Genomic DNA, 15,064 nt, shown 5'->3' with positions numbered 1-15,064 from the left:
CTTAAACATTGATTTTATTTTTATATAAATGAATAGCGTAGATTTAAAAATTTTAATTGATGATTTAGTATTTAATCAAAATTTTCTTAGTTATTATGAATTAAAATCATATCTCCAAAAATATGATGAAACAATTACAGGTGATGATATGGGTGAATACTATCGGTATTATAAAAACGAAATTTTGAAATATCATGATAAAATAATTAAACGTTTAAGAGAGAACATTAAAGAAGGAAAATATTCAAAGGGAAAAAGTAAATCACAACTTAAACAGTTGAAAGATTTCAAAAATAAAGTATTAACAGAAGAAGATATTGATGAATTATATAAATTATATAATCCTGAGCCACAAAAACCAAAGAACAAAAACAAAAGTGACGTTCAGCAGCTCATAAATGAAGCACAAGCTTTAATTTATGATTCATTAGTTAAAACATTCAGCCCGACTTTTAAATGAAGATCAACTTTTGGAATTCATCCTTCAACATAAACTCGAAGCGGGAAAGTATATCAAACCTTTATATACAGCATATTTAAAACAAATGAATAGAATACATCCAGAATTAATGAAGGGAATGAAATCCAAAATCAAAGCAGATAAAATTAAACCACTTGCAACACCAAAACCTCCAACGACAGTACCCCTCCTCCTTCAGTTAATCCTTCATCATTCACTTTATTATATCCATTTCAAACATTAAAGAAACAAAAAGATTTTAAAAAGGTTTCAAGATATTAAATAAACCAATTGACCCGAAAATTCAACCATTAAAAGAAAAATTTAGTCGTCCATCATTTGCACCTTCACCTTATTCATACGAAATCGATCATCTGGAATATTCAAAAGGAAATATTACTTATTTATTTGCCATTAACATTAACACTAGATATTTATATTGCATTCCGGTGAAAGGGAAAACAGAACAGGAAACAAGAAGAGCTATACAATACTTACTAGATCATGAAAGAGTAGATAATATCAGGGGTGATGGTGATAAAGGATTTCAGGCAGCCATGACTCATTATTTCCCACAAATTAATTTTTACTTCTCATCCTCTCCATATACGTTTCATAATAAAATAGTTGATGCGGTAATGAGAACTCTTAGAGATGCGTTAGGGGTTAACGGTCAGATATACTGGGATGGAAATCATGACTCCATCATACAGCAGTTAGTATATTATTACAATAATACATGGCATAGAACTATTAACATGAAACCGGTGGAAATGAAAAATGATATTTCAAAAGAATGGGAATATATTAGAAAGCAAATGGAAAGGTTGAATGATGTTAAACGTGAACAAATTAATTCGGGGCTCATGAATTTTAAACAAGGGGATAAAGTTTTGATTCATCTCGATTATGGAAAAACTGATAAATCAATGACAAAAAGAAGACGAAGATTTGACACAATAGCTGAATTTGTTAGATATATTAACGGTAATGTATTAGTTGAAGTTGACAATAAATTAATAGAAATTCCGATTTATTTTATTACTCCATTATATTTAAATAATATTTAATTTTTTTATTTCGTAAGAAATGAGTGACAACGAAGCAGTCAAGAGTCCAGACGATGAATATAAAAAGAAACTAAACAGAATTAAATCAAAAATATGTTATTACAAAAAGAAGCCGCAATGTGGTGGGGTTGAAAACGATAAAGAAATAATCGAAAAATTAGAAACTTGCCGTTCAATCCTTAAACTGAGTGAAGCAAAAATAAAAGAATTTAATAGAATAAATAAATTGGTTGGAAGAGATGAATTTAATAAAGATGAATTTTTAAACTCTATCCAAATTTAATTTTTATTCCTCTTCGACAACATCTCTCTTTCCATCATTACTGCATAACCGCATTTTCTCAGTTTAAGTGGTTTGTTATTTTTAACATGTTCTCGCATCATTTTTATCATTTCCTCCCTTGTTATGATTCGTGGTAAATTTTGAGCTTGTGGGGTATTCATTTATGATAAAAATAAAAATTTAAATTATGCCGTTCTAAAGTTTGAGACAACATGACATTTTGACAACAACACGAGAGGAAGGTAGTTATGACTTATTTTTGAAGAACTGAAGGTGTCACCAGGTTGTCATGTTGACGACATGACATTGTGTCAACAACACAGGAGGAAGGTAGTTATGACTTATTTTTGAAGAACTGAAGGTGTCACCAGGTCACCATGTGTCACCAGGTCATTTAACTTCTCTGAAAAAATGTGACAACATGACATTTTGACAACAACACGAGAGGAAGGTAGTTATGACTTATTTTTGAAGAACTGAAGGTGTCACCAGGTTGTCATGTTGACGACATGACATTGTGTCAACAACACAGGAGGAAGGTAGTTATGACTTATTTTTGAAGAACTGAAGGTGTCACCAGGTCACCATGTGTCACCAGGTCATTTAACTTCTCTGAAAAAATGTGACAACATGACATTTTGACAACAACACGAGAGGAAGGTAGTTATGACTTATTTTTGAAGAACTGAAGGTGTCACCAGGTTGTCATGTTGACGACATGACATTGTGTCAACAACACAGGAGGAAGGTAGTTATGACTTATTTTTGAAGAACTGAAGGTGTCACCAGGTCACCATGTGTCACCAGGTCATTTAACTTCTCTGAAAAAATGTGACAACATGACATTTTGACAACAACACGAGAGGAAGGTAGTTATGACTTATTTTTGAAGAACTGAAGGTGTCACCAGGTTGTCATGTTGACGACATGACATTGTGTCAACAACACAGGAGGAAGGCAATAATGACTTATTTTTGAAGAACTGAAGGTGTCACCAGGTCACCATGTGTCACCAGGTCATTTAACTTCTCTGAAAAAATGTGACAACATGACATTTTGACAACAACACGAGAGGAAGGTAGTTATGACTTATTTTTGAAGAACTGAAGGTGTCACCAGGTTGTCATGTTGACGACATGACATTGTGTCAACAACACGAGAGGAAGGCAATAATGACTTATTTTTGAAGAACTGAAGGTGTCACCAGGTCACCATGTGTCACCAGGTCATTTAACTTCTTTAAAAAATAGTGACAACATGACATTTTGACAACAACACAGGAGGAAGGCAAAAATAAATTCCAATCATACTTTATAAAGCATCATTTACAGGTATTTCATCGTCAGTAAATGAATCCTCATTATCGTTTAGTTCAACCTGTTTATATAATCCTTTCATTTCTTCTTTCAAAACATAACACCATGTTTGTTTACCATCTATTCTTATCTGTTTCCTATCACATTTATCCTTAATACTCATTTGAAAGTTTTTGTCTTTCATGTCTGATGGTTTGCAGAATAGAGCATTTTTACACGTCATACCTGCATTCAATTCATCATAATGTGTATTTATCCATACATCTAAAGGATTTGTTGATAATTCTATTAAATCTTGTTTGGCTTCAGTCATCGGAATGATTCGTACATTAAATGATGAAAGGTCATATTGCATAAAATATGTTAAAAGGTTATCATAAAATTCCTTTGTGCATGAATCCATTAAATTCTTGAAGTAATCAAATTGACCCTTGAATTTACCATTAACTCTTAAAACTACATATCTTCTGTCTCCAACTTCAATTTTGACAGGGTAGACGTTATTAGTTACGAAAATGAAGTTTGCAACGTTCTGAGCAGTTCTTCTGGGTTGATTCTTTTCATTAATTCTAATCTCATTATCCGTAATAATTGATTTCAAAGCGTTGAAGTTTGCGAGTCTATCTTCACCTACATTCTTGAGTTCATTAAGTACAAGAAACATTTTATTTTCAACTACTGAATTGAAATTACCCGTTAACTCACTTATTTCAGTAATGTTTTTACATGAATAACCAGCGAGAAGTTCAGAAATAATGTCTGTGAATCTGTTTTTACCTGTTCCCTGAAGTCCTTTCAAAATAATTGCTGTTTCATTCTTGATTCCAGGATGTTGAATCATTGATGCAATCCAGCCGAGAAGGTATTTATACACTTCATCGTTATTATCACAAATGGCTTCTTTAATGAAATTCATAAACATCTCAATTTTTGAGTAATCAAGCTTTTCAAGAATGTTGTATTTATAACCTTGAAACGTTGAGAAAACATCTGGGGAATCAGATTTAAAGCAAACACCCTTAACGGTTAATGAAGACAATTGATTTAATAGTACGTCCCATGCTGTTATTGTTTTACCTTCTTCATTAAATAATTTAATCATTTTGAGTGACTCTTTCATGTTTGACTGAAGAACGAATGATATTTGATTCATTTTGTCGTGGATATTATAGTCCTTTTGAATGAAATATTTGTTTCCACAATCTACAAAACGGATTACACGTGATAAATCCTCAATTACTTCAGAACTGTTTTTATACTGATGATTTTCAGCCTTGCGTCTAATATCTGTTATCAAAAACGAGTCATCAAGTTTTATATCAAATGTTATTTTTGGCTTACGTAATAAAGGAAAACATATTCATCATAATATTCCTTTTGATAAAGTTTTAGAATCTTCACCAAAACAAATGGAGAAGTCATTAAATATGCATATCTATCACGTGCTTTTTCAAAATTACTTTTTGCATTTTCTGTTAAACTGCAGAAGTTATAAACGTTATCGTAGGCTTCATTAATTAAATGATTAGGTAACGAATTAATAGCTTGAAACAGTGTGAATAATGTAACTTCTTTTTCTAAATTCATGTTTCCACCATCATTATGTACTTCAAAATCACAGATGCCATCAACTATGCTCTGGGCAAGTTTATCGTCAATGTTTACATCTTTGTTTTCATTCATTATATTCTTTATTTCTTCATTCTTCTGTTCAACTCTTACCTTAATATTCAAATCATTTAATATATCATTCACTGTTCTAGTTAATGTTGAATCATAACTTCCACGAATGAATGAGTATGTATTGATTGGTTCTGTTGCATTCTTGCGAACTCTTGAATCAGCCATAACCACTAAAGAACGTTTTGAATCATCCATAGAAGTCATTATGTCAATATCATAATCATTGCAGGAATAACATTTAATCATTCTGTTCGAGGTTGAATAGAAGAAATTAGTGTTGCAATAAATGTGAAGACCTCCTGAAGCGGTTTTAACGATAACATCTTTATCCGAAAGTTTTGATAAAATGTCTTTCTAACTGTTTCTTTAAGTTCATCATTGTATGATTTATTGATATCAACATCTATAATCGTTAAATTCGAAATTTTATTTACTAATAAAGCTGTACCAGTTTTCCTTCCTCTTCCTCCATCATATTTGAGGTAGTTATGTAAATCAATCTTGTTTTCATTAATTCTTTCGTTGAGGGTTTTAGTTTCTGCCACAACTAATTCCTCAACTAATGAATCAATAACTTTTTCATCAGAAACGATAAAGTTGTTGTTGTTGTTTGTTGCTGTCATTTATATAGGAATAAAAAAATAAAAATAACTTTAAAACTAACCTTATTTTTGGGCTGCATCATATTTCCGTCACTGTTGTCAAAATGTCATGTTGTCACTATTTTTTAAAGAAGTTAAATGACCTGGTGACACATGGTGACCTGGTGACACCTTCAGTTCTTCAAAAATAAGTCATTATTGCCTTCCTCCTGTGTTGTTGACACAATGTCATGTCGTCAACATGACAACCTGGTGACACCTTCAGTTCTTCAAAAATAAGTCATTATTGCCTTCCTCCTGTGTTGTTGTCAAAATGTCATGTTGTCACTATTTTTTAAAGAAGTTAAATGACCTGGTGACACATGGTGACCTGGTGACACCTTCAGTTCTTCAAAAATAATCATTATTGCCTTCCTCCTGTGTTGTTGACACAATGTCATGTCGTCTCATTTTTTAAAGAAGTTAAATGACCTGGTGACACATGGTGACCCCCCCCTCATTTATTCAAAAATTCTGTAATTTCATTAATGAGGTATGCTGAATTGGAGCTCAGGACTTTCAATCCGTGCGAAACCATGCATAAACTGTCATATAAGGCGGCATGTAATCTTTACTCTGTCCCGTCGTTTGTGTATATCCTGAAACATTATGTGTATGATTACCTGAACCCTGTGTATCGTTCCAGTAACAATTAATAGCAAATTTAACGTCATCTTTAACATCATATCCTTTACCTTTTGTCATTCCTGACCAATCCCAATATCTATGCTTATGCCATCCTGCTTCGGTTGTGTTTAAATTAACGTAATGACTGTGAGCAGGTAAATTTTCACCTGTAATTGTTTTACTTCCACCGGTTTGTTTTGATGAGTTTGTACAATATAAAAAACGATCGGTTATCTGCTGCCATGTACCAAATCCAAATAATGTTGATGGATTTGTTGAATTCATTGATGTATATATTGAACCAATGGGGTAAATCATTTCAAACATTGTATTTAATTTAGTATTAACCCATTCCTTATCTGCTTTCTTCTTTAACTCAGTATTAACCCATTCCTTATCTGCTTTCTTCTTTAACTCAGTATTAACCCATTCCTTATCTGCTTTCTTCTTTAACTCAGTATTAACCCATTCCTTATCGGCTTTCTTATTTAATCCATTATGAATATTGAATTTATTATATAATATTGAAATCGTGTAAGAAGTTAAAATTGGTATTGTCATCAATATTAACATATTATTTTTGAAAATTGCTTTTTTAACATCTTGAAATTTTGTGATTTCAGACCAATTTTTTCCATCACTACTGATATTTACTAAATCACCACATCCAAAAGCAATGAAATACCCATCAATATAAAACAAATTTGTAAATCTATAATTTCGAGTAAATTTTGGAGTGAATGAATAAACCAATTCCCAATTTGATAAATCTTGTGATAAATAAATATGTCTGTTATAACTTACAGGATATGAATACAACATACTACCTGAAACAAGAACACAAACATTTGAAGCATAACATAAAGCTTCAATGTCTCCATCAGCTTGAAAAATTTGTTCAAAACGACCAAATGGTATTGAATATGATCTATAAATTTTATCATTTTGTAGGATAAAACACATGTTGTTAATGTAATACCATTTACTTGTATAATCAATTTTCAAATCTGATGACATCATACTAAACATATAATAATTTATCCCATCCTCACTAATGAAAATTTGATTGACTTCATAAATTAGTACCCATTTATTATTAACACATCTAATAGGATTATTTGGATATTTAAATTTAACATCTTGATTTAAATTACATTTGAACCATTGGATACAATCGAATGAATAACAAGGGCAAAAATCATCTCCAACCGTTATCATTCCCATAAATTTGCCGTTATTATATTCAACATAAAAAATTCTTGGATTAATGATTGGCTCTCGTGTATCAGGATTCAAAACGGATGGAGTAAATGATTCATAGTTTTTAAAATCATTTGTTTTAAAATAATAAAGCACTCCGCCTGTATAAAATAAATACATGGTCACTCCATCGAAACATAACCATTCAATATCTTCAAATGTTTTATCTGATGATTTCATAAAATTTAAAAATGGTGGGGTAAAATAGACCTCCGATTGTTTTATTTCTTCATTAACAAATGATATATCAGCTTTCTTTGCTAACTCAGTATCAACGTATTCCTTATCTGCCTTCTTATTTAACTCATCGTTAACATAAGTTTTATCTGCTTTAAGGTCTAAACATCCTGAAACCCATCCTGTATCAGCTTTAGTTTTTAAAATCTTTGATGTCCGTTCATGATACCATTCAACCCTTTCTATAATTTCATTATCTTTTTCATCCACATATTCCTTATCTGCCTTCTTCACTAACGCACTAGCCACATATGCTAACTCATCGTTAACATATGTTTTATCTGCCTTCTTCATTATGTCATTTAGGAAACCTTTTATGAATTCCTCATTTAAATTAAATCTTCCAATCTTCAAAACTTTAGGAAATGCATTTAATGCGTAATATCTCTGTTCTTCTGGTGGAATTGATGTTATATCATCCGTTATACCTTTAATTTTTGAATTCATAAATAAAATTTCTTTTATATTTGATATCACCGCACCACCTTTGCAAACGAATTCAAAATGGTCATTTTTCAATACTATCTCCAAATCTCCATATTTCAACCTTTGCGTTTGTTCTGCCGTCTTTGAATTATATGCATATGTGGCGTATGTAATGGTCTGTGGTTGCTGTTTGTTTTTTAATCATTTATTACGATTTAAAAATAAATATTTAATCCGTTATCTCATCAGCTATTTTTTCTATTTGAAATTGCCATAATATTTCATTCATGAATTCTAAATCACAATCAAATAGGTCAGTTATTCTAAATTTAATATTTGATAAATCTTTTGAATGAAGAATAAATGAATTCCCGGATAATTGAAATGGATATGATAAAGAAAATATGTTTAAGTTGATGGATAAAATGTTTTGTATTGATGGGTAAGAGTTAGGGTCTAATGTTTGATGTGAAAATCTCATTGGGGTATTAACTTTATCACATTTGATTAAAATGAAATTGGAACCAGTGTCAGAATACAAAACATCCCCACATCTTTTTCAAAATTTAATATCCCCAACAATGAACGAAGACGAGGAGTACAAAATTTAATTTTCAGCGGAAATTTAATAAGGTTATTTATTTCATCAAGTTCAAAAAGTTTATCGGTTTTGATTTAAAATTTTCTTCATACCATACGATAAATGATTCATTTAAATAACTTAAAATTGTGTTAATATCCCATCACTATCACATTATTTATATACATATCATACGTTTTTTCATGGTCATCTTTAATAAATGATATATAATCTGAAGGGTCTAAAAGAATGGGATTAAATTTACCACTCACAGAAACGAGAGTAACATTATAAATTCCACTAACTGTTAAATTTAATTCACAGTATTATTCGAAATAATATTGATAATTGACATTTTTTATTACGATTAAAAATATGGTAAAGCGTTATTTTCCAGTGATAAATAAAACTAGAATAAGATTACCTCAAGAATTCATAAATTCAACGAATAAGAAATTCATTCATGTTATAAATTTTAGTGTTTTCAGAAAATATGAGTCGATGTCATATTCATCATCAGGTTATATTTCACTTCATTCAAATTTAGTTCAATCAAACCCATATAATGACCATTTCATAAGATTTTCAGATGGTATTAAAAATGTAATTGATAGATTAAAATATGAACAGATTGACAATATCGAATTTTTGGAATTTTGGTTTAAATATCCCGATGGAAAAAAGATTGAAGTTAAAGATAAAGCAGATACTATAACAAAAACAATTACAATGACTGATCCGATAGTGGGGAACAAAAAGAAATAAAACAAACGATAGAAACTGGTGAAAGGTCAATTATTATCGATTATGATTCAAAGGATTATTATTCGATAATGTTAATGCTTGAATATTAAATAGCCTTAACAAAGAATTTTTCAAGTGATATTTTATATTCATCAACTATTTTATTATAAATATCATTATATGTTAAATGAAGTTCAGTTGTTGTTCCGTTCTTTGATATCTTAATTGTGCTAATATCCTTTATAGGATTTATTTTTGCAACTGTTCCGCAGCATGAAACCTCATCATCTATGAAAAATTGAATCTTCACGTCTGAATCTTGAACATCACAAAGAATGGCGATAATGTGAATTAATGATTCATAAGGTAAAATAATTAAACGGATTGGTCAATTAAATTTATTATTGAATCATAATTATCAGTTATGATATCGCGATATATTTTCATTAATTCAGAATTAATGTCTATTTTATATGGGTTATCAAGTGGTGCTGGGTATGTTGGATAAGTGGGAATTTCAACAGGTTCTTTACCTGGTTCATCTTCTTGATTTCTCCATCTCTTTCTTTGGTAAGTCACGAGTTAATAAATTTGGTTGAGTTGCTGACCTTGTTAATTCAGGACTAACATTAACTTTAACATTTTGAATAATTCGTGATTTATCATCATTTACATTATAACCAACCGTAATCTCTGCTTTTGCGTTTGTGTTCTTTTGACTTGTGAAACGTCTTCTCATTTATAATTGAATAAAAAAAAGAAAAATATATTTAAAGTTTTATTTAGTTGTTACGGTAATATCCCAAGGTTCATCCTTGTTTGCTTATACTTTCTTTGTAACTGCACCAATTATGTTATTGATAATGGTTTGAGTTTCTTCCAGTCTTATTTTATCATTTACAATATCTTTAATCATTTCATTACATGCATTCTTAAAACCATCCGATTTTTCTAATTTACGTCTATCACTTTCTTTAATTAAATCAAAGTTATAACCTTGTTGAGAATAAAGTGGTTTCTTTATCAATTCCTTGAACGCTTCTGAAAGTGAAGATGAAGAAATTCTTGCCACTTGAATTGGTTTAAATTCTGCTTTCATTGCTTCTTTCTGTTCATTGAACACTGGATCGAATAAAGCAACTTTAAAGAATTTCTTAGCTGGAATTTCAGGTCTCAAATTTGCATATTGACCATCAAACTGATTAACATATCGTGGTAATCCATCCGGTCCCTCTTCAATAGCGTTTAATTCTTCATTGAAATAAGAATATGGATTATGACGGTATGAAAGAATTGGTCCATCTTTACTGTCTCCGATATGTTGTTTAACAGCTTTTCCATTTTCATCAAATTGCATAGGATAACGTTCATTATATGCTTTACGTTTAGGATAATCCGTCATTGTTAATTTATACCCATTTATGACTTTAATATTTCCTTGACCATCAGTAACAAAGACTTCATTTATTCCATCAGGCTTTCCATTTGGTCCTGTAATGTCTGCTTCATGTGCTTCCCAATTTGGTCCATGACGTTTGGCATATGCTTGAGCTTCTGGTAATGTTAAAACGTTTCTCATTTGTTTAACATCCTTTTGAAGACCGGCAACAATGTGGACTAATTCTTTCATTCCGTCTGGAACTTTCATAGTTCTATTATATGCACCCTTTTTGTTTGTTCCTTGTTTTAATGGAACCTGTAGAAGATTTGCATTTCTGTCATGTTTAATTATAAATAAAAAATAAAAATTAATTATAAAAAAGTTATTCGAATTTAATGGAACCTTTATTTAAATCAACTATTATTTTTCCATGTTCTCCTAATTGTTGATATTGTGTGTAAAGTTCATTAATGCTCATTGGTAAATTCACTTGATAAAGCATAACGTTCAACTGTTGACGACTAAAACCACTGAAAATGAAAAGGGTGGACAGGTTTGATTTAATGTTTGTGCTTAATGCTTTAAAGTATTGAACAGCCATAAAGAATGAACACTGAATGTGTCGACATTGAGTTAATAATTGATTAAAATATGATTTCTCATTAGTTATTAGTTTTGATTTCACGGCATCATCTAGAAAAATTAGTGAATGCAAAAATTCTTTATCAAAATTTGAAATAGAAAGTGTTTCAAATAATTCATCCCGTTGTTTATCAATAATTTTATCCTCTAATCCTTGCTTCTTGATTGTATTATATAACTCTTTATACATTAAAAAGTTTTTCAAATAATCTTCTGCTTCTTCTTGTGATAAATAAATAATTGGAATTTTTATTAAATGCTTTAATGATTCAAATGTATCATCTGAAGGTGAACCTGAACGGTTGATATAAATTAACACATGAGAATAAGGTGAAGTGTTAGCAATAATGATAATTTGTTTTAATATCGTTAATGTTTTACCTTTATTTTGTTTACCAATTGCTGCAGTGATTGAATTTAAGTAACATTCAGAATATGGAATTTTCATTAATTTTTCCTTAGATAGAGCATTTCTATTATCACTCAATGCTTCATTAATCATATCATCTATGTATGTATTATATACTCCTGCTAATTCTTCATAAGGGGTGGATGAATTTAAATCCATTTAATCAAAAATAAATTTATAATTTTAAACATTTCTATTCATCAATATTTCATCATATGAACTTCTATACTGTGGTGGTGTACCTGTTGGATGATATTTCAAACCTTCATCCGGTGTCCATGTCCAATATGTCCTAGTAAACCAAACCTGAGGAGGATTTGTCACCTTTGAACAGTAAGTGTCATTTTCACCCTGAATGATTGGATAAGCTTTCACTTGTACTGTAACTTGTGAGTTGAAAGTTTCTAATCCATCAAAGAATATACCCGCTCCATCACGTTGAACTGGAATAGTGCATAAGAATGAAGTTTGGTCTTTCCATGTTCTAGCTAATGGCGTGCCATTATCATCATTCAGTGGTCTAGTTAATGAGTCCTCGTATTCTTCTGTGCATTCATTCACTCCATCTAAATCAGAAGCTTGAAGCATACGTGTAAAGAATATGTCACCCACTGTGGTCATCGCTTGATCGGGGAAGTTTCTGGAATCTATAGTGACCTGGAGACCTCGAAGCATTGGATTTTCTAAAACCGTTCTTTGCATTGCATTCTTCGGAAATGTTAACACAACATCTGTAACATTATGAAGAGCGTATGAGAAATCAGAACTGATACCTTCAGGAGTGATGCAACCTCCATTTAGTGAACGAACGTCAATATGTTGAGCTGGAATCATGAATGGATCTTCCTTACTGAATAAACGTGGTATTGCTTTAATTGATTCTTCAATTAAACCGTATCCTGGTGTAATGCATTTATCCTCTAAAACTTCCATCTTTGTGCATGAAATAATAACGTCTTCAACTGTTGCGTCAGCAGATGTAGCGGCTAAGCTTGTAATTAATTTTGCAGGAAGTCCGATTTGTTGGAATTTGCGATCATATTTATAAACATGATTCATAATCTTTTCATAATTTTCATCAGTTATCTTTTCATAAACGTAATTTTGTAAATCAGCAACTCTTAACGGGTCAACCTGACAAAATACCAAAGTATCCCTGAAAACATAATATTTCAAAATGATTTCACCAAATGATTTGGGATAATCATCGAACGCCTGAAATGCTAACAAATCATTTACCGGAATAATCATATCAAAAGTGACATCAACTTCTTCATTTGCTTTCTTGAAAACTTCTGAAGGGTCAATATATTTACCACATACTGAGTTATCATATTTTTGAACATTATTATATAACGAATGAACAAACTTTTTAACTTTCCTTTCTGATTTTGGTTTATATGTTGCAAATGCGAAAGATTCACGGGCGCAATCCATCTGAAGATAACCGGCATCACCTCTTTCGGTTTCTACTTCTAATTGTTTAAAGCTTTGATTTGATGATTTATAACCAACGAATAAACGCATGCATTTAAAAGCGGCATCACATGTGAAAGCTTTATTTGAAACTAGAGTTGCTTTAACTTTGCGTTTAATATATGTGTCACCTAATTGGTTCACATCATGAGCCGGATTTGTAATTCTTAAATGAGTTTGTTTATCATCAAAATATGGAGCATCAGAGTCATAGCATGAACTTTCAAGTTCTCTATAATATCTTCTACCGTCATTCTTTGCGAATATTTCATTTATCTTTTCGAATGAATGAAATACATTTCCATTAATCGGTTTAGTGTTTGGCACCAAATAGTTAGTCGTCATTTATGATGAAATAAAAAAATCAAAATTAAAAGATGAAAATGAATTTTTAATTTTAATGAAATAATCAACTATGGCTGCAGGATTCTTTAAAAAGTTATGGGATAAAGTAAAAAGAGGAGCGCATAAAGTTTGGGAAACAATGAAGAAGGAGCAAATTGGATATTTAAGAATAAAGAAGCAATTAGTGACGTTGCAGAACAAATAGCACCTAATGTTCCGGTAAGGGAAGTATTAAATAAAGGAGATAAAGTTTATCGTCGACTACAACCGATATTGAGATAAAAATAATATTTATTTTTCCACTACTTTCCTCCTATTTTATTAAGTATTCCTTCAGCAATTCCACCAACTGCGTTACCTGCTTGTGCTCCCATCGCTGGATTACCTGCTTTAGCACCTAATACTCCACCTATGATAGTTCCTGCCGTTTTCGCTACTGGTGCCAAAAAGTTTGCAATGGGTTTTAATTATTTTGATGAACCCAACTTGCAGCTTTCTTAATTCCTTCCCATAACTTTTTAAAGAATCCTGCAGCCATTTCTGATTTAATATTAATTAAAAAATATATTTCATCACTTATATTCTAATTTTTATTTAATGATAAATGAAACCGATTTTAAAAATAAATGAAACAGAGGAGGAAGAAATAAGTGAAGATGTTCAAAATAAAATAAACATTGTTAAACCCATTACTGAAACAAAAATTTTTTCATCTGTTGAAGAATTTAATGACTATTATGCTAATAATAAAAAATTATTTGAAGAATTGACAACATGTAAATTGAATAAAATGTTTAAAGTTGATGGATTCAAAATTTCAAAAATAAAAGGTGTTGTTAGTTTAAAATCTATTCCTCAATCAAGAATCACCGCATTAATGAAAATTGATGATTTAACAAAAAGAATAGAAATTATTGAAGAAAGAATAAATCAAATAATTGATATCATAAATCATGACTCGTTGAGCCCGGGTCCTTAAAACCCAAGGCACAAAGTGCCCAGGACTTAAAGTCCATCACAGAGTTCAAGGTTATATTCATCAAATATTTCATTATTAAATGCAACTTCTGCTAGTTTATTTATTTTTTCAATACGATCATTTGAAAGTCTATCGTTTAATTTTTTCTGAAGTTTTTCATTTTCTAGTTCTGAAACTTTATTTGGATGATATGTAAATTCATGAAATTCTTTTTCCTCAGTTTTGATCATTAATTTACAAAGAACTTTTGTGGTTGGAATTCGTTTGAACCATTTATCCTTAATATTCGTTATAAATTCAATATCTGGAATTAATTCCCAAATTTTTGCATTTTCAATTAATTTATTATCAAATGCAAAAGCAATGGGTTTAATATTATTACCTTTATAATATAAACTTTCTACATAATCATCGAAATAAACATCTACTTGTTTAACATTTTCAAGAATTGGTGAAAGAGCATCCATTAATTGATTGACGGTTACGAATCTTGATCCACTCATTT

The 15,064-nt window shown here is 30.5% G+C and overlaps 2 protein-coding genes and 2 pseudogenes across 4 annotated transcripts, besides 2 other annotated features; 2 read left to right on the top strand and 2 right to left on the bottom strand.

Moving 5' to 3' along the window:
- Nucleotides 1-12,515: part of a mobile genetic element that runs on past the window's edge.
- Nucleotides 29-540, top strand: TVAGG3_0885860 (annotated as a pseudogene). The gene has a single exon. A coding segment is annotated over exon 1 (512 nt).
- Nucleotides 1,550-1,813, top strand: TVAGG3_0885850 (uncharacterized protein; the record flags this gene model as incomplete). The annotated part of the gene is made up of 1 exon (XM_051250633.1): nt 1,550-1,813. One exon carries the CDS (start codon nt 1,550-1,552, stop codon nt 1,811-1,813), a length of 264 nt encoding a protein of 87 aa, XP_051086108.1.
- On the bottom strand, nt 3,125-3,793 carry TVAGG3_0885840 (uncharacterized protein; the record flags this gene model as incomplete). The annotated part of the gene is made up of 1 exon (XM_051250632.1): nt 3,125-3,793. The coding sequence occupies one exon, from the start codon at nt 3,791-3,793 to the stop codon at nt 3,125-3,127; it is 669 nt and encodes a 222-aa protein (XP_051086107.1).
- On the bottom strand, nt 3,819-5,016 carry TVAGG3_0885830 (annotated as a pseudogene). Its single transcript has one exon. A coding segment is annotated over exon 1 (1,198 nt).
- A 2,235-nt stretch (nt 12,516-14,750) lies between the features above and the next one.
- Nucleotides 14,751-15,064: part of a mobile genetic element that runs on past the window's edge.

Source organism: Trichomonas vaginalis, chromosome VI, assembly GCF_026262505.1.
Source record: "Trichomonas vaginalis G3 chromosome VI, whole genome shotgun sequence".
Classification (NCBI taxonomy): Eukaryota; Parabasalia; order Trichomonadida; family Trichomonadidae; genus Trichomonas; species Trichomonas vaginalis.
This window is presented reverse-complemented; position numbering and strand designations above follow the sequence as displayed.